The sequence below is a fragment of the Lissotriton helveticus genome, chromosome 10, assembly GCF_964261635.1.
Source record: "Lissotriton helveticus chromosome 10, aLisHel1.1, whole genome shotgun sequence".
Lineage (NCBI taxonomy): Eukaryota > Metazoa > Chordata > Amphibia > Caudata > Salamandridae > Lissotriton > Lissotriton helveticus.
Genome location: NC_136071.1, coordinates 748,294,448 through 748,315,457, shown reverse-complemented (window position 1 = coordinate 748,315,457; position 21,010 = coordinate 748,294,448). Strand labels below are relative to the sequence as shown.

General features: G+C 43.7%; 1 protein-coding gene across 2 annotated transcripts in view; it reads left to right on the top strand.

The window, feature by feature from the left end:
- Positions 1-21,010, top strand: part of PITRM1 (pitrilysin metallopeptidase 1) — a 434,374-nt gene that overhangs the window by 105,610 nt on the left and 307,754 nt on the right. The window contains exons 11-14 of one of the 2 annotated variants that reach the window (XM_078663308.1): positions 2,150-2,263; positions 2,613-2,709; positions 11,012-11,146; positions 19,472-19,610. In XM_078663308.1, the coding sequence (XP_078519434.1) occupies positions 2,150-2,263; positions 2,613-2,709; positions 11,012-11,146; positions 19,472-19,610 (485 nt within the window). The remainder of the gene's footprint in view (positions 1-2,149; positions 2,264-2,612; positions 2,710-11,011; positions 11,147-19,471; positions 19,611-21,010) is intronic. The other variant, XM_078663309.1, reaches the window with a different exon arrangement.

Sequence of the window (21,010 nt, the reverse complement as noted above, 5' to 3'; positions counted from 1 at the left end):
CAAGAGGTAATAAGAATATAAACAACTTGTCATCAAACCTGCAAAGACCTCAACACATATCACAGGTTGAAAAACGGACACAAAAACATCACCTGTGTACCATGAAGCCACACTTCCCAAGAACAGCGGGTAACTGCTAGGCAACTTGTCATCTAATGATAACATAGGGGCTGCACAAGGACGGATTTGTACATGTACATACGTGCGTATCTAACCATCTACTCCTCAAAAGCTGTCCTACCATATAACCCCATTTACAGTCAACCCAGGAAAGGATGATGTAGAAAAGCGAACTTGAAAGACTGATATGCAATAATTTAAATATTGAGAAATGCCTGTAACAGAAAATGTATAAACACTTTCGTACAAATGATCATTCTTGTGTATTCTACGGCACTCTGATAGACTAGATAGAGCAGTGCTTCTCCAACTTTTTAGACTCACGAACCAATTTTTAGAATGACAAACCATTGCAACCCACCTAGGTTTAATGGACATGAGGCAGAGATTGTTTTGATGTAACTAAAACATTGTGCGGTAGCGCACTGACATTTGACGGCACATTTTCCATTGAAATAGCCTCTAGATTTTCTCCGACATCCTGTTTAACTGATAAAACAAATGTAGAAATCTGCTTTTGGTGAATATTTATCGTTTGTGCATCACCAAGTAACGTGTCCTTGTTTGTTTTGATCCTATTAAAATATTTGTTCCATCACACTTCAGAATTACAAAGAAAGTGCTTCATTTTTGGTTTCGTAACTGCTAAATGTGTGCAGTTTGTTTAGAGGCATTTACATTTTGTTGTGTATCAAAAAAGACACCCTACAGCCTTTCCTTTCTCATTTATTGTGCCCCAGCAAGATTGTCGAATAATTTACTGTACTTTTATTTCACCGTGAGAGGAGTTTGCCAACACCAGTCACCATGCTTAAATAAAGACACTTTTGTGTCTGAAGACATAGCCTGACATTGTCACAATATGAATACAAAATTCAAGAGCATCTTTATTGCTTGGACTTTCGCTACCCACCCACAGTGTGGGAAATGTGGCACTAGGGTAATGTAAGTGCTATATAAAACTTTCCATAAATTAAAACATATTCAGTTTTTCTTCGGATTTGGATAATTGTCCTGTTGTCTTCAGGGTGCCATGTTTACTTTATGTAGTTTTGGTTTATCTCCCTTTCCTCCGCCTCATGGCAACAAACAGGCTGTTGTTGAGTGGCTAAGGTTGACAAAGTTATCAAGCCTTCAATGTCAAGAGGGTCTAAGGGATGTGATCATAACTGCTAACCTTGATATTTTGGTGAACCCAAGCACTTTCTCTTCACCCTTTTTCCCTGATGCATCCTCTCCATGGGAGTGGTCACCCCACTCTCTAAATTTGAAAAGAGACTTTCCTTAATCAAGCCAAAGGAAATACATTTATTTTTAAATCTAGCCATACAATTGAACTATGGAACTTTTCATCCTGGCTTATCAATCTAGAAATAGTGCATAGTTAGTTGGGTAATTGAATGCTTTAAAACATGAAGCGGAAAGCCAACAAACATTTTTCAGGAAGGCCTAAAACCCACTCCTTAAGTGGTAAGGCAAACCCCTTTACCCCACGAGGATCGTTTCTTTGAATGAAATTCGCATAGCAGCTACTTGGATATCAGTAGATGTTTTTGCCACCAGCTATAAATTGTGACTTGTGTAGGAGGGAAAATAAGAAGTTGCCGATCTAGGGAGGGTATTGTTATGGCATAACCAAGCATTCAGCTTGTCATAAACACAGTAAATGTAAATTCATAATGAATATTTACATAGTCTTTTCAACTTGGAATGTATTATTTTGCTTTTGAATCTTGAGTTACATACAAATTATTATACAGCGTACAAGTGACATACTTTGTAAGGTCTAGAAAACTTTGTGCTTCATAACTTTCCCAATTATTAGGTACTTGTTTAACTCAAACTGTTAATCTTTTTAATTATTTAATGCTCTTAATGACCCCTTAATGCCTCCTTCATTAGCTACATCATAGCAATAGTGAAACATGGCACAACATTTCTTTTCCTTAATCTGCACATTTTCTATTCGTACAAAATTATTCTCTTCATGTTTAGTATAAATGTTTTAATTTTTTATTTGCATTCACAGGTATAATGGCAATACAAGAGAAGCTTACTTTAGTGTAGGCCTGCAAGGCATACCAGAGGATGACATTGAAGCTGTGAAGCAGATTATTTCAAGAACAATTGATGAAGTTATTGAGTAAGTAGTAATTAATTATTTAGGAAGTTTGTCATGGCCTCTGCTTTTGAATTTTAATGTACTATTAGTTAGACAAAGTGTAGTAAAACGTCACCTATGATAAGCCTCTCTGGAGTTTTTTTTTTATGGCATTTGTACAGTGCAATTCCAACTTTTCATCGGTTTTTGCCACTTTCTAAATGTAATTACCCAATTTCCACTTTTTATGTAAATTAACCGTTTTCAGCATATGATTGAACATGCATAGTGGTTAACTGAGAGATTAGTGTGATAATTGGGAACTTTAGAATCTCTGTGTTTATGTTGCATGGAGTGGCGAAATATGATGAATGTGGGTTTTGTTTTCCAGGAGAGGATTTGAAGAACAAAGAATTGAAGCTCTGTTGCACAAAATAGAAATTCAGCTGAAACATCAATCAACCAGTTTTGGCCTTGCTCTAGCCTCAGTAAGTGCTGATTTGTGTTTCGTATTCTATTGTGTTTAGTAGGATTTATAAAATGGAGGTCCACCAAAGGTCACTTGGAACTATAGTATTAGTGTGTCTGGAGAGGCTCCACACTGCCTAGCTATATCTCATAGGCCTGTTTGAACAACCATGTCCTTAAGACATTTTCGAAAGTAGTTAAGATCCGTGGTCTGGCGGATTTTCATAGGCAAAGGGTTCCACATAGTAGGGACTATCACCAGCACGGAAGACACCCTCAGCGCAGCCGATCCTCCTGCCTCAAGATTTACTCCTGCGGTATTTAGGAACAACCAGTTGGTTCACATGGGCAGATCTTAGATTGCAAAGAGGAACCTATTTTCTTTTCAATCTCATCTGCTACAGATTTGGGCTCTAGCCCATTTGTGCCTTTAAACACCATGCAGTATACCTAGAATTGTATCCGATGTTTCGCAGAAAGCCACTGAAGCTTCTTTAACAGTGGGGTGACATGAGTGTATCGTGTTGGGGGATGGGAGTGGGTGTATAAAAGGTTTTATGGGAGTGTGAGTGGGTATGTCAGTGAATCTGTGGATGATGTAATCAATGATGTCATGTGTAATGTAATATGTGAGGTCATAAGCAGCGCATTGTGGGGGGCATGAGTTCTAGTTAGTTTAGCTTACTAGAACTGCTCAATTTCTGTAGTTTTGTACAATTGAAATGTCAGCCTAAATAAAACCTGTAACAGTTTGGTTTTTATCAGTGAATTTCTATAGTTTTTTTAAATTCTATTTCCGAACTAGAACGTCCCTGTAACCTTTGGTTTTTCAGTGACTATATATTCCCAAAATACTGGGTATCTTTGCGACGACGTCGTGAATACGTTGCGAAATTGGTACAAAACAAATGCAGAGATTCAACTGCCACCAGCACATTCAAACATATTAACTAAAAAAATCCATTGTAAACATTGCTCTACAACTAATACTATATACATGCTTCTTTCAAAACCTGTTTAAAGTTCTGTTTTTGTACTAAGTGTCTTTAAAATTCATCTTTAAGACCTATCTAGCTTTTTCACGGTTATGCAGGAAGACTCGACGATCGCGCCTTTTCCATAAAGTGAAAAACACATATGCACACATATTACAATATTTTGCACACTAGTGGATTATTGCTGTACAATACAACCCAAGTTTTTCTAGTGTATTATAAGACCAACCATCTCTAAAGTCTAATTTCTGTTTTTGTGGTGAGGCCAGATTTCGCAATGACGTTTGTAATGATGATCTCCGCGGATACGGCGCAAAAGCGAAAAGCAAAAGCAGGAATTCAATAGCCACCACCACATTGAAAAATTATAACTATATAATTAATTCTAACCATCCCACTAGATAAATCACTATCTAAACTACTATAAAAACATTTATCAGAATCTCAGTATAATACAATGTGTATTAATGATTCACTGCCATATTTTTGTTTTATATTTCCACCAATATTTGCGGTGTTGCTATGATAGTTTTGACATCCCACAACAGAACACGGGGGCCGCACTGCTTATCGTGGAGTTGTCGCAAATATTGTGCGTGATTAAAAAAAATCTATTTTAGACACATAACTTGTGTCACTAACACTTAAATTTCTGAAACATCTGGTCAGAGTACCTAGACCGTGACCCCTTATGTTTGCTGTCGCAGGAAATTTGTAGCCTCAGGAACCGTTCCCGATTGATAAAATAGCAGCCGCAAATTTCTGTTCAGGTTGCGTCCAACTAATTGCAGCACTCCTTTCAGCACGCACAGTCGCAGTTAATCACTAAATTGTTGCGGAATATCAGCAGCCAGTGATCTATAATTTTCAATTTAAATTTCTCAAACTACTGAACGGATTTGCACCAAAAAACAAAAAGTTCAATCTGCGTAACCTCTAACTTTCTGCCAAATTTGGTGTAATTCCATCCAGCGGTTCGGGCTCTAGGTTCGATAACGTGTTCCTATGGGGATTAACATTACAAACACTCCCTTATTTCGCGCCCCTATTTTTCGGTCCACAATGCACTTGCACGGATCACCGCCAAACTTTCCATGACACAAAGGACCTAGTTTGACACTTTTTTGGGGGAAAAATTTCATGAAGATTGGTCAAACTCACCAAAGTTATAGGCAAGTCATACTTTTCCTATGGAAACTAGATCCTAACTACCTACTGGCGACTGCCAGTAGGATATCTATATATAGCTATATCTCAAAGGTTATAGGGACCTTAAAGTTAGGCTGACATTTCACTCATAAAAAAATAGAGAAATTCAACCGTTCTAATTAGTGAACAAACTAAAACTCACGCTCCTGCATTGCTCTGCTTATGACCTCACATATTACACCACTCATGACCGGGTCAGTGGCATCGCTGATATCTCAATTGACCTCACCGATGACATAATTCACAGAATCCCTCTACTCACTCACACCCCCATATAAACTTTCATTTACCCACTCCAACTTCCACACTACCATTCTCAACCCAAACTAGTAGCCACTCACTGATTTTATAGGTCAACACACAACCACTTGAGATGTTATCAGTGATGTCGCTGACAATGTCATGAGTGATGTAATATGTGAGGTCATAAACTGTGCATTGCGGGTACGCGAGTTATATTTAGCTCACTAACTATAGCAGCTGAATTTCTCAGTTTTTTTACGAGTGAAATGTCAGCCTAACTAGTACGTTCCTGTAACCTTTTATTATTCAGCACATTTTTTTAAGGTTTTTTAAATGCTATTTCCTATTTTGAACGTCCCTGTAACCTTTGTGTTTTCAGTGAATTTCTATAGTTTTTTAAGTAGTAGTTGCGTTTACAGAGTAATGGAGAAATGGGGCGGGCCGCTGAACAACTTTCAGGAATCCCGCTTTGTAGGACTTGCAGGCGGTTACCAGGAGGGCTCTTGGCCCCACGGTCCCGAAGGAGTAAAGTGCAAAGTTGTAAAGAAAGGGGGCGTGGCCTCCGAAGACCTCTTCGTAATCCCGCTGTGTGGGACTTACTGGAGGTAGCAGGAAGGGATGTTGTCTCCCAAGGATATCATTGGGGGACAACTAGCCCTCCAATAAGTCCCAGTAGGTAGGATATATATATATATATCTTGAAGAAGTCTTTCTAGTCACAAGGTAAGGTGACTTCTCCTTTCGGTGATAATGCACATGGGCATTGACTCCATTGTTTTTTTTTTGTTTTACGCCATTGGGTTCGGATGTGTATTGCTGCGCTCCGGTTCGAAATCGTTCTTCGGGTTTGCAATCCACTCTACCCTCGACGGTATTGTACATGTTTCCCTCTTCTCCGGTTATCCAATCGGTCGGGAAACACACTAACTTTGGTCAGAAACATCGGGGGCAGCCCTTGGGCCTAGCTGCATTGGTCCACCCCTCTGCCGATGGAACGAACTCCGTTCCAGTTCTGTCCTCGGTGCCACGCCAAGTACCCTAGCACCGACCTACATTAAATTTTTAACTTGTGCTCTGCAGCACAAGGAGGAAGACTGCGAGCGCTGTAAATTGTTTCGGTCCAAAAAACTCTACGTGATCATGAGGCTCCAGAACGAGAAATGCAACACCAAAGCCTTTCAACACACTCTGGATATCTTCGGTGGAGAATCGGAGCAGGAAGAGGTCGAAGCATCTGAGGCAAAAGAAGTGGCCTTTTCCGTTCCAGAGTCCGATTCTGAACTCAAGAACAATTTTGAATCCAAAGATGTGCCTCCAGGTTAGGGATCTGTGAGTACAGAAGACCCTTTGCTATGCAACACCTTTTCCAAAAAAGCATAAGGCTACGGCATCACCTCTGCCTTTGGGCCACGGTCGGCGCCGACTCATTGTTTCGGAAGCTCCGCCTCCTGGCTTTGCACAGAAACAAATAGTCAAGCCTACTGATCTGCAAAATCATCTTCGCATCTGAAACCCTCTGGTTCGAAGGACAAATCTGGCTCGGGCTGAAACCTTCCGCTCCAAAAAGCAAATCTATCTCTGCACAGAAATCAAAGGACAGCTTCTCAGAGCCTCTCGAACGAATTTTAGACCTTCCTAAAGCTAAATTGGATCCTACACAAAAGAAGTTTTATATCTATTCTGATACAGGACATATTTCTGCTAAAACAGCAGCCAATCGCAAACTTCCTTCAGAAGACCCCGCATATAAAATCCCTCTGAAGTAGAAAAAGGCCTTTGCTACCAGCCCTGCTTATCCTGCACCGCAATCCCCTCCACCTTCATCTCCACATTTACCAATTCTAGATCCTTTACACATAACACCTCCGGGAAATCCACATGCACAGCCTGAAGGGGATGATATTGATGAAGACACTCATTTGCCTGTAGACCCATGGAATGATTACACCATTGACCTTCCATTGGATACTGACCCAGACCTTTACCCTGCAACCATCACCACCGGACGATAATGTGGATTATCAGGAGCTTATTGTTAGAGCAGCAGAGAATCATGGGGTGGCCTTACATAAAGAGTCCTCAGAAGGACTTTTTATTTGAAACATGTGGGTCCACACACAGGTCAAGTCAAACACTCCCTATGTTAAAGGGTATGATGAGGCATGCAGACGACCTCTTCAAATACCCTGTGTGAGCATGTATTTCCACTCCCAGAGTCGATTAACAAACATAAACCTTCTCCATCTGATCTGTGTTTATCAAAGGACAATTACCTCTTAATTCCCTCGTGGTGTCAAGTGCTCGCAAAAGAGCTAATGCTCAAACCTCAAAGATACCTCGGGAGATACCTCGGGAGGTGGGGGGAGGGGGGAGACCAGTGGCTGCTCAGGTGGCTAACCACTAGCGCATCGCAAATACACATGGCCTACTAGCTAGGTACGACAGGGCACACTGGGATGGGATGGAGCAACTGCTCCAATATCTCCCAGACAAACACAAAAGCAAAGCACAAGAGTTAGTTCAGGAGGGCAAACTCCTTTCAATCTTCTATTAGATGTGGTCTAGATGCTGCTGACACAGCGGCTAGGGAGCTAAATTCCAGCATTCTCCTCAGAAGGCATGAGTGGCTTAGGATTTCAGGTTTTAAACCTGAGGTTCAGCAATCTGTTTTAAACTCCCCTTTTGACAAGCAACACCTGTTTGGTCCTAAAGTCGAACCGGCTTTGGTAAAAATGAAAAAAGAAACAGAAATGGCAAAGTCCATGGGAGTGCTCCAGTCCCCATCAAATAGAGGCTCCTTTTACAGAGGAGGGTCCAAAACCACATCCTCAGACCCAAATGCTTCCTCTTTTATAAATGCAACACCCAGTCCTCTCCCTCTTGAGGTTTTTATAAATGAGGGTATAGAGGAAACCATTCCAAAGGTAAGGGTAGAGGTGCCACAGCGCGTAACTCCCCTTCTACCACAAACAGTAACTTGCAACCCCCTCCCGATTATTTAACACCGGTCTTCGTTCCTCCCCATTTGGCAATGGCAATCCATAACAACTGACAAATGCGTGACCGATCTTATCTGACATGGTTATTGCCTTGACCTTCCCACCAATCCTCCAAATATTCCGCCTCATACTCCCAAACTGTCATCAGACCACTTACAGTTACTCAAACAGGAAGTGCAATCGCTCTTCGAAAAAGGGAGCCATAGAACCAATTCCATTACAGTACCAAGGTTCAGGGGTTTACTCTCTCTACTTTCTAATCCCCAAAAAGGACGGCTCTTTGAGACTAATTTGAGATCGGAGTGTTAAACCAGTACATACTGTCAGAACATTTCCATATGTTAACTCTTCAACAGGTGCTCCCCCTTCTGCAGCAAGGCGATTTATTTTGTCCACACATCCAGCTCATCACAAATATCTCAGATTTCTGATAACAGGCAAACACTATCAGTTCAAAGTACTCCCATTCGGAGTAACTACTGCTACCAGAATGTTTACCAAATGTCTAGCAGTAGTGGCAGCTCATTTCAGAAGACAACAAATTCACGGCTTCCCTGTACTTAGACGACTGGCTCGTCAAAGCCTGGCACACACCAGAAGTGTCCAAAACACACTCCGATCACGCTAAACCTACTCCATCAATTGGGCTTCACAGTCAACACGCAAAAGTCTCATTTACAGCCTTTACAAATACAGTCTTATCTGGGAAATCTGTTCGACACTTACATGGCTCTAGCGTCTCCTAGTGCAGCCAGAATTCGCAAAATTCAAACTGTTTTTACAGTTTCAAGCCAATCCAACCTTACCAGCCAAAACTTTTATGCAGCTTTTAGAGATGATGGCATCCTGCATTGCAATAGTGCCTCATGCAAGACCACACATGCCTCCTCTACAAGAATGCTTAGCACGTCAGTGGAATCTGTCACAGGGTCAATTAACCGATGTAGTGTTGGTAGACAGCCGCACCCATCACTCTCTGCAGTGCTGGAACCCACAAAATGTATCACAAGGGCGGCCCTTCATTGACCCTGTTCCACAGATTGTGATAACAGCAGGCGCGTCTCTCCCAGGTTGGGGTGCCCATCTCTACAATTACACAATTCAGGGTCTCTGGGACAACAAGCACAAACTTCTCCACATCAACTATTTAGAGCTTCTAGCAGTATTTCTAGCGCTGAAATCTTTTCAGTTTCATCTCAAAGGCAAAGTTATCCTACTTCGCATGGACAACATGACAGCCATGTACTATGTACAAAAACAAGGGGGGGAGCAACACGCTCTCCAGCTGCCACGCCTCTCTCAGACCATCTGGAGCTGGGCAAATCATCCAAAAATTAATCTCCTGGCGGTACACCTTCCAGGAGTCAACAATCAAATTGGCAACAGTTGTTGCAGAAGGAGGCATCAAATACACAAGTGGGAACTTCATCCCAAAGTTCTCCTTCCATACTTTCTAAAATGAGGATTCCCACAAATAGATCTGTTCACGACGGAGGACAAAGCAAAATGCCCAAACTTCGCAGCAGTGCCCTATGGATCAATTGGTCAAGGATATTTGCCTATGCTTTTCCGCCTCTCCCATTCCTTCCGTTTTTTTATGGTACGAAAGCTCAGGCAAACATCGTTCACACTGATTTTGGTAGCTCCCACATGGGCCCGTCAACCTGGTACACCACACTTTAGGAACACTCAGTATTTCCACATTAAAAGCTGCACCTCAATTTCAGCCTTCTTTCTCAGAACCATGGCGAAATCAGACACCCAAACCCCAAGAAGCTCAACTTTGCGATTTGGCTCCTGAAGTCATAGAGTTTGGATATTTAAACTTGCCACCAAACTGTATGACTATTCTAAATGAAGCAAGAAAGCCCACTTCCAGACCTTGTTATGCAGCAAAATGGAAACAATTTGTTATTTATTGTAACAACAAAATTAATCCTCTCGATTCTTCTGTTCTAGGCCATGCAGTGCCAAAGACACTTTTTCAGACAACTGTAATATCTCCCAAAGCAGTGGCTAACCAGTAGAATACTGCTATATGGTCTATGCGAAGCATGTGTATCTACAGCACACATGCATTGACCGGATTATGTTACTTACCCAGTAAGCATCTGTTCTTGGCATGAAGAGCTGTAGATTCATATACACCCTCCCACCGCCCCGGACTCCTGTAGTTGTTGCAGTTCTCATTATTTACATTACATACCCCGGGACATCTCTTTACTACAGTCGCTTATACCATTCTCACCCTCATGCGGGAAAACAATATAACAATGGAGTCGATACCCATGCGCACTATCACCGTGAGGACCTTACTTTGTGACTGGAATGACTTCTTCGAAGAAAAACAACTTGCAAACACCCGGACCCAACACTAGATGGCAGGAGTATGCAAAGCATGTGAATCTACAGCTCTACATGCCAAGAACAGATGCTTACTCGGTAAGTAACCTAATCCATATATAGTTTGTAGATGTTCCCAATCACACGTGCCTTCTATGCAGCTCCTGTACTATTCTGTGAAAATAGTGTGCTGATTGTTTTTTTTTTTTTTTAAAATGTTACTGGAGGATAGAGCTGCCTGTTTTTTTCCGTCTTGCTACTTTTGTGTTATAAGTTTACCATAAAGATGTAGCTATCACACCAGTTGGCCAAGGGCAGACCTATTTGTTTTGCCATTGCTGCTTGTTGTTGAGTATACATTTTAATTTCAATGTCTATTCAAAGGTATGCTAATGGTCATTTTGATTTGTACATGTGTAGTTTGGAAATGGACTGAGCACACTGGTACGTCCTATAACTACCCGCATGCTTCAGGCGATTTAAATGGTTGAAACATCACTTCTGATTTTACTCATGTTTTGTTCTCTTTCCAGTTTATAGCTTCTTGCTGGAATCATGACGGGGATCCTGTTGATCTTTTGGAAATTGGCGATAAAGTAAGCCAGTTCAGACGGTGCATTACTGAAAATCCCAATTTCCTTCAAGAAAAAGCCAAACGGTACTTTAAGGTACATAGAATTGTAAATATGTTATTTATATTTTTACTCTCTATTACACACAGTTTCTGATAGATACATCTGCCAGTGGATTCCTCACCTTGTGAATATCCCCCTGCGTCAGCAGCATTCGGAAATTCTTTTTGTAGCTTCGCGCTGACGTGGTACGTCGTCACAGAGGCACGGCATCGCGCGCGACTCCGCTGACGTCACCGACACCATATTAGGCCCACGCCGGCGAGATGACATCAGTTCCCTTTTTTCCGCGTCGTCGACGCTAACGGTTTTTCTGGGATCGTACAGTAGCTTTATAGTAACTCTGTTACTCTGTGTTATTTTCACTGTATCTTTGTCTTCTATCGAGATGGCTTCGAAGAAGACTGGTTTTAAGGCTTGCGGAGAATGTGGCAAGACTGTGTCTATGACTGAGCCACATGAATGCTGCGTCTGATGCCTGAGCTCCGACCATGATGTCGAGGATTGCCCATCTTGCAAGAAGATGACTCCTAAGGCCCTTCGGGAGAGGGAGACGAAGCTCCTTGTGGCAAAGCTGAAGAAGAAAAAAGATAAGAAGGCTTCGAAGTCTTGGTCTCGGCGGTCGAGGTCTCGATCGAGGTCGCATCGGAGTCGTCATCAGCCCATACTTCAAGGTCCTCGAGCAAGAAGCATAAGAAGAGGAGCCATGAGTCACGTCATCACTCGGGGAAGGACTCGAGTTCGAGGCCGAAGTCGCAAGTGAGGCTTCTTCATAAGGAAGTGGAGGCTTCGGCGTCTGAGGTGCAGGACTCTGATGGTGAGGCTTCGCGTGCAAATTCGCCAGGATCTCCGAAGCAGCAGGCGAACCCTTCTCCGGATCAATCTAATCCTTCTGGTCAGGAGGATGAAGGTGAGGTGGAGGAGGTTAGTGAAGTCGAGGTTCCGGTGTCTGTGGGTTCGTCGACCCCGGTACCGCAGCCCGAGGAGATCAACGTCGTGACGACTCTGCCTCCTCGTGAACAACCTGGGGGCCCGTATCCAGCCTTTCCGGCTCCAGGTCCGGATCCATCCCAGTTCCTGAATGCTATGTTTGGGGTTTACTCCAGGGCTATCTACCCCTCTGAAGAACCTGTTGGTCCCACGGGTCCTATGGCATATAACTTGGGTGTTCCCCAGGCTTATGCTCCTGCGCCATTCATGCCTTTCATGCCGGCTCTAGCACCGCAGTGGCATTTTCCGGCGCCGCCGAGGCCTTCGACGCCGACTCCATCGACGCCGGTGCCCACATCTTCGTTGCAGGATCCTGTTCGACCTCGGGTGAAGATTCCTCGCCCGACTTCGACGCCGGCTCCGACCCCTAGGATTCGGTTCCGGATCCGTCGACTTCGTTTCTGAAAATGAGGGCACGGCGTGAAGCCCAGAGACTATTGGAGGAAGAACAGTATCAGCATGCTGACGTTGAGGAAGGAGAGTTACAGGATTCTGATGATCCTTTTGATGACCTAAGAGAAGCCAGTGGACTTGAACTTTCTCCTGAGTGGGATTTGGCTTCTGTGTCTGATGTGCCTTCCAAAGATGTGGTGCTATATCACGTTGTGATTAAAAAGGCGGCAGGTTTGTTCAACATTACTTTGCCCACTGCTGAGTACAAATCTAATATTCTAACTGAAATCCTGCACTCGCCTTCTTCAGTTACTGAGCAGATGCTGCCATTTAATGATGCATTAGCTGATCCTATCTATGAAGTTTGGAAGAAGCCATTGACAGCCCCTGCGGTCTCAAGGGCTGTTGCGAGGAGGTACAGGGTTGCACCTGGTGACCCGGACTTTTTATCAACTCACCCTCTGCCTGAGAGCCTGGTTGTGCAGGCTGCCTGTTCTAAGAGGTCAGCGGGTGCTTTTCAGCAGGTTCCTGGGGAGAAAGAATCCAGGAAACAAGATCAGGCTGCCAAGAAGGTTTTCTCCTCAGCTAGTATGGCCTTAAAGTCTACCAACGCTACTTGTCTGATTGGGCGGTACATCCATGCCTTAATGGATTCCGTGAAGCAGTTGGTGCCGAAAATTCCTGAGGTGGATAGGAAAGACTTTCAGGAGGTGATCTCGGACACTCAAGCTGCTGCGAGGCAAGTGATTCAGAGTGGGCTGGACACGGCTGATTCGGTGGCGAGAATCATGGGCTCTTCGGTTGCCACTAGGAGAGCTGCATGGCTAAAATCATCGGAGTTCTCTGCTGATATTCAGTCTGCGCTTATTGACTTGCCATTTGATAGTTCAGGATTGTTTGGCAAGAAGGCTGACGCTGCCTTAGAACGTTTCAAGGACAGCAGGGCCACGGCAAAATCTTTGGGTCTTCAGACCAGGGGTACTACAAGAAGGCGCTTCAGAGGATTTGGCAGGTCTTCCTTTCGTTCCTATAAAACAATGCAGCAGCAGCCACAACAACAGCAAAGCAAAACACGCTGTACAAGTCATACAGGGGAAGAAAACAAGCTCGTCCTAGAGGTCGTCAAGCCTCCTCCTCCTCCTCTTCCCCTTCCCAGCCCCCTACCACCGCAGCAAAGCAGCCCTAGATTCGCCATTCCGTATCATGTGGCCCCAGTGGGGGGCCGGCTTACCCATTTTCTACGAGATTGGGAATTGATAACATCCGATCTTTGGGTTCTCAATCTCGTGGAGAATGGGTATGCTCTTCCTTTTCGGGAGTTTCCCCCCAATTACCCTCCTTGCCAGGGTTATTGTTCGGAGGACCATCTGCTGCTTCTGCAGGAAGAAGTCCTGGCTCTGTTCAGAAAGGGTGCGATAGAGGTGGTTCCAGAGCAGGAAAGAGGTCAGGGATGCTACTTCCTGTATTTTCTGATCCCCAAGAAGGATGGCAGGCTCCGTCCAATCCTGGATCTCAGGATTTTGAACTTTTATCTGAAGCAGGAGAGTTCAAGATGCTCACTCTTGCTCAGGTTCTTCAAGCGCTGCTGGAAGAAGACTGGATGGTGTCGATCGACTTGCAGGATGCGTATTTTCATATCCCAATCCTGAAGTCGCACAGAAAGTATCTCCGTTTCACATTTGGATCGCAGCACTACCAGTTTGCGGTCCTTCCGTTTGGACTTACTACTGCGCCTCGAGTCTTCACCAAGGTGAAGGCTGTGGTGGCAGCACATCTCAGAAGGTCGGGGATACCTGTATTCCCGTATCTGGACGATTGGCTGATCAAAGCAGAATCTCCAGAGATAGTGCTCCATCATCTGCAAGAGACAACTCAGTTGTTGCACAGGTTGGGTTTTACGATAAATGTACCCAAATCTCACCTGGTGCCCTCCCAGCGCAACCTGTTCATAGGTGCGGTACTGGACACTACTGTGTGTCGTGCATTCCCTCCTCCACAACGGATTTGCGACATACAGGAAATTATTCCTTTGTTTTTCAATAGAGCGGTCGTTCCAGTCCTGAAGGTCCTTCTCCTGCTCGGTCTGATGGCTTCTTGCATTCTGTTGGTCAACCATGCATGCTGGCACATGAGGGCACTCCAGTGGTGCCTCTGCAGGCAGTGGTATCAGCACGGCGGAGATCTCAGGAAGTCAGTGAGGATCTCGAGAGAAACTGAAGTGGATCTGTCTTTTCAGCTTCCTCCATCGGTGGCCACAGTGATAACGGATGCATCCACTCTAGGGTGGGGTGCTCATCTGGGGGACCTGGAGATCAAGGGTCTTTGGTCTCCAGAGGAAAGGTTGCTTCACATCAACCTTCTGGAATTGCGGGCGATACGTCTGGCGCTCAAGGCCTTCCTCCCTTCCCTTCTTGGTCCGTCAGTTCAGGTCCTGACGGACAACACGACCGCACTGTGGTATGTCAACAAGCAGGGAGGAGTGGGGTCGCAGTGTCTCTGCAGAGAGGCTCTGCGTCTCTGGTCCTGGGTTCAGGACCATCAGATTTGTCTGATGGCAAATCATCTGGCCGGAGTTCTGAACGTTCGTGCAGACACTCTGTCGGCAGTTCTCCGCCGACCACGAGTGGAGGCTTCATCCAGAGGTAGATAGTCACGTCTTTCAGACGTGGGGTACTCCTCGGGTGGACCTGTTCGCCACTCGCGAGAATGCTCACTGCCCGTCTTTCTGCAGCCTCCAGTTTCCGATGCAGGCAGCCTTGGGGGAAGCGTTTCAGTTGAGTTGGGACTCGCAACTCCTTTACGCGTTTCCTCCCATATCTTTGATTCCTCGGGTTCTGAGGAAGATTCGCCAAGACCGGGCCCAAGTCATATTGATTGCCCCGGATTGGCCAAGAAGGGTGTGGTATACAGATCTTCTCCACCTCTCCTCGTACCCTCCGCTCCGTCTCCCTCACAGGGCAGATCTCCTCTCCCAGATGGAGGGGCAGGTTCTACACCCCCCACCTCCAGACCTTACACCTTCATGCCTGGAGATTGAGCGGGGCAACCTGATTTCCTTTTCTCTCCCGCACGATGTGGTGGATGTCATCTTATCGGCCAGGCGTGACTCCACTAAGTCCATCTATTCTTATAGATGGTCTAAATTTGTTGCTTGGTGCGGGGAGAAGTCTGTTGACCCTTTAAGGGCTTGTTTGTCCGATATACTACAATTTGCTCTTTCATTGGCCCGGCAGGGTTTTGCTGTGGCAACTATCAAAGGTTATTTGTCGGCCTTGTCGGCTTTCCTTTGTTTGCCAGACCAGCCATCTTTGTTTAAGTCTCCTGTTGTTTTACGTTTCATCAAGGGCCTTACCAATAAATTCCCTCCTACGCCTTTTATTGTGCCTCAATGGGACTTGAACCTTGTTCTTACGTTCTTGATGGGTTCTCCTTTTGAACCTTTACACACATGTCCCTTGAGACTTTTGTCTTTCAAGACTATTTTTCTGGTGGCAATTACCTCGGCAAGGAGGGTAAGTGAGCTTCAAGCGCTTAGTTCTAAGACCCCATTTTTATCCATTCATGCTGAAAGAATGGTTCTCAGGACCAGGGCTGCTTTTCTTCCTTAAGTGGTAACTCCTTTCCATCTGGGGCAGTCCGTTACCCTCCCTACCTTTTATCCTCCCCCTCACCCTTCCAAGTAGGAGAGACTACACCGCTTGGACCCTAAGAGGGCGGTGAGCTTTTACCTGAACAGGACACGAGAGTTCAGGTTGGATGACCAGCTGTTTGTTGGTTTTGCTGGCTGCAAGAACGGGAAGGCGGTGCACAAGCGCACGGTCTCGAGGTGGATTATCCTCTGCATTAAGATTTGCTACGCCCTGGAGGGTAAGGACCCTCCAGAGGGTATAAGAGCTCATTCTACTAGAGCAAAGTCATCGACTTCTGCTTTGTCTAGGGGTGTTCCTGTTGAGGACATTTGTAGAGCAGCGACTTGGGCCCCCCTCCACACTTTCGCGAAGCATTACTGCTTGGATACCGAAGTGAGGAGGGAGGGTCACTTTGCGCGCGCTGACCTCCAGGATTTTCTGGTATAGGAGAGTGGACACCCTCCTCCGGGAGTGGGGATAGCTGTGGGACTCTATTCACAAGGTGAGGAATCCACTGGCAGATGTATCTATCAGAAGAACAAGTTACTTACCTTTCTGGTAGATAGAATATCTGCCTGTGGATACCTCACTGACCCACCCGCCTCCCCGTTGTCCACTCTTTTATACCTGACTTTATTGTAATGTAAATGGTTTTTATTGTCAAGGAGATGTTTTATTTCAGTTGCATTACTGCATTTGCTTCACACTGTGTGTGTCATCTTGACATTTCTGTACTGTGTATACTTCTGCTGTCATCGGTCCGTCCGTGTGTCTCGAAGACACGGGAAAAAAGGGCGGAACTGATGTCATCACGCCGGCGTGGGCCTAATATGGTGTCGGTGACGTCAGCGGAGTCGCGCGCGATGCCGTGCCTCTGTGACGTCGTACCACGTCGGCGCGAAGCTACAAGAAGAATTTCCGAATGCTGCTGACGCAGGGGGATATTCACAAGGAGAGGAATCCACAGGCAGATATTGTATCTACCAGAAAAAGCATTACCGAAGGTAAGTAACTTGTTCTTTAGGAACCACAAACATATTAGTGGCTGATCACTTAAATGCATCAGATAGATGCAACTAGAATTACTTTTGTTAACATGAAATCTTCCTTGCATATGAAGTATGCCCCGTTCGGGAATATCCTCGATGAAAAGCTACTTACCATGACACGTGACGGAGTGCACAAAAACCTATGTACTTTAGTCACCTTCTTGATGTGTAAAATATGAGTAGAACCATATATTTATATTCATTTGCTTTGTGAAATTTTGTTTTTCAGTACCATAAAATCTGAATTATTGCTAAAGTATTATATTTTAAGGGCCCAGCCTCAAAAGTACATATGCTTAATTATTATTTACGGGATACATCTTTTACCATTTAGTCTACAAAATGTAGCTTTCAACAAATATCAATGACAAAACTTAATAGTGATTCAATCAATTATGACTTTTTCGAGCAAAGTATATAAGGCAAGCTTTAAAGACTTTATTTTAAGGATTTCTGAGCATTTCCTTTTAAGTGATTGGTAAAAACTAAAAGAACAGCGTAATGTGGCACCTTATACAATTCTTGGATTAAAACCTGTTTACTTAAAAATGGTAGGGCTTTAGTGAAAAAGAATGACTGACCGAAAGACCAATCAAGAAAGCTAGTAAACCCTTGCTCTTTTGGGGCCTCCTGTACATGGACAGATAATATTTGACAGTCATTAGAAAACCTTTTATAAGCTAGGTACTGTTGTCTGAATCCCAAACTCTCAATGTTTCACAGTCACCAAAGTGGATCATTGTGACATTCTCATAGAGAATTTCTTCGAACTGCAACTTAACCCAATTGGTACTGCATGAGGAGGTGTTTTCACATGTTTGACTCTCCGGTTAGCATTACGGAAGAATGTTCATAGACTAACTTTGGAAGACTGTATTGTATTGCTTTGGTTGGGGGTAGCTTGCTTGACTCCTGTACTCCTAAATGTGGTGTAGAAATAGCCCAGAAATCCTTATTATTTACTGTCTTGTGGAAACTGGTTATGAGTCTATTTCTTCATCTTTGACATGTGTCAAAGAGCTTGGCAGCTTTGTGCCTGAAGTTAAAACCTATCAGCACGTAATGTTTTGCGGTCAGAACACCATTGTGTCAGTGTTCGAGACTACAGTTTTTGCATTGGTCCTTTATTATTCTGATCAACCCAAGGGCTTGTTTTGGTGATACTGCTAGGTCCTACTTGACATTTATGTTGTTTAATCAGAGTCCTGTAGGTAATGCACATCTGCTTTGTAACAGCAACTCATTGGATAAATGTTTCCAAAAGCTATTTATACTCTCCGGTGGATAGTCCATTCCAGTACCATTTTAGTTTTATACATCCAGGGTTTATTCAAAATGTTTTTCACATATTGATATTTGAGATTCTCAGCCTAATATATGAAAATCTCTTTTTTGGCCATTTTTCGGATTATCTCGCCAACAGGGTGTAGGCGTTCTCCTCTGAAGAAATGATTAGTGTTCCCTGGAGCGAAAGATCGTCTTTAGAACAGTTTGCGTTGTTCCTAAATTTTATGTTGGTTTGTAGTTCCCTAATCTGAGATATCAGAGCCCTGCACAGGGTACATGCTAGAAGTGCATTTTTTCTCTTGTTCTCTCTCGTTCTCTCTCTTTTCATACAAGCCATTTAATTCTTTAATGACACATCGCTGCTTCTGTTGGACCCAAACGTTGGTCTTTTGAGGGACTTTCTCTCTCTTGCTGAAATGTAATTTTTTGAGGTAAGGAGGCTGGTTGGTGCGTTTCTAAAGACTGCAACTTGAGCTATTCTCAATGGTTTGTATAATCCCTGTGCTATGAACACAATGCTATCCTGAGAAAGGTCATTGGTGTAATCCTTGGAGTATTGACAGCTCCCAGACACTTTGCCAGCAAATATTAGGAGGTCTTATCCTGTGTAAGAGAAGGATGAACATGTACAAATATGTTTAAGGTGCTCTGAATAGAACTACTCTTCCATTATACCATCTACTGCCACTTTCTCAGTTCTACACATTCAAGATTCACCTATTCTAGTCTACATATGTTTTCGGGTGGTTGGAGAAAAGTATTGAAAGAGGCAAGCTAAAAATAGACATTAATGTGTGTCTAGTTTGGGGAGGGCTCTGTGTTGCATGTACACTCCATGCCCTCTGACCTCTTGGTTGTCTGTATTGTTATGTCAAGACTGCTTTAAAAAAAAATCTCTGTGAGGAACAACCATAGCACCAGCTTTAACAATTAACTAAGGACTATGCAATTTATTATGGGGAGTACATTTTGCATTTTATTTTCTTGTTCTATGCTTATGTTCATTTCTACAGGATAATCCGCATAGATTGACCTTATCAATGAGTCCAGATGCAAGCTACTATGACAAACAAACCAAGGTTGAAGAGGAAAAGCTGAAAGCAAAGATCCTTGTTTTTTCTGAAGATGAGAGGAAGCAAATTTATGAAAAAGGTAGAGCTTTTCTCCCATTTAGTGTTCTGCCCAAACACTCACTACCTGCTGTCCATCTTTCTTCAATTTTAACAATATTGGAGGCAATGTTATGTTGGGTGGTGTTTTATTAGGTGCCACACACCTTCTAGAACATCCTTTGCAATGTAAGATTTAGTCTATCAGTTCCCATGAGTGCATGTGGTAGAAGGAGACTGGACTGAATCTGAATATGCAGAAACCGTGCTTTATATCGTATGAAGCTGTAGCAGCTCATTAACCACTTGGAAATTGTGGGCATCTGGCTTTGGTCATTACAGCTCCCTTTGTTTCTGTGCTCTGTCCTTTCAGGCCTGGTCCAGTCTTAACAGTTAGGGGCTTTGTTTGATCTAGTCCATGCAGTAGTAGGAACTTTAACAAAAAACAATTGGAAGCACTGAGAATTTGAGATCTTTATCAGTTCTCTTCCAGGGGATCCTCATCAATAGTCATAAGCACTAGAATATTCCCGCCCATGCGTGGGACCCCGGAAACAAATATGTGATCTATCTATCTATCTATCTATCTATCTATCTATCTATCTATCTATCTATCTATCTATCTATCTCAGAGCTGAATAATGCTCTAAGGACTTCCCATTATATCATAAAAAACACACATTAAAAACAGGGAAAAACAACAGCAAAACATGTTTTGAAACTGTTTTAATGCTCAGCAGTCCACAGAAAACTCACATAGGATTGAAAGCATATACAGTTCCCAGGCTGCATTGCAAAAACAGTCTAAAACGACTGAAAAGCTAACTAATAGCAACATAGAGATAAACTTGCACTGTGCCTTTAAGGCAGTCATGACCCCCAGCTTCCCATCATGCCTCAGGGGTGACAGTTAGGTCAGTTGTTCTTTCCGGCTCCTTCAGGAAGGATCCTGGTAACACAGCTCCACTTCATTCTGATTTTAGTCAGAAATAATCTTTACTTCTCTCAATTTTTTCACCTTACTTTGACGTCTTCTACCTTCTGAAGTAAGAGGCTGACTTTTTTTGACAGATTTGGGTATTTTTTACCTCTCAAAATGCCATCCCTTTTTGACACCTGTCCTTCTTGTAGTAAAAAGAAGGCCAAGACACACTTACATGAAGTCTGTATCCTTTGTCTATCTGAGGACCATAACCCCAAGAACTGTTCTCACTGCCAGTCTCTGTCTAGGAGAACTTTGAAAGACAGAGAAAGTATCAGCCTTTATGGCCTAGCAGAGAAGATTTCAAGAGGAAGGTCTCTGGTGAGGAAGGGTTCTAGATGGTCTGGAACACCATCTAGAACCAAGGCCTCTCATCCTTCTACATCAGCGTCGGGCTCGGCGCTGAAGAAACAACCACCGGTGGGTCATTTGTCTATAAAACGACTTTGGACAGCGGGCTT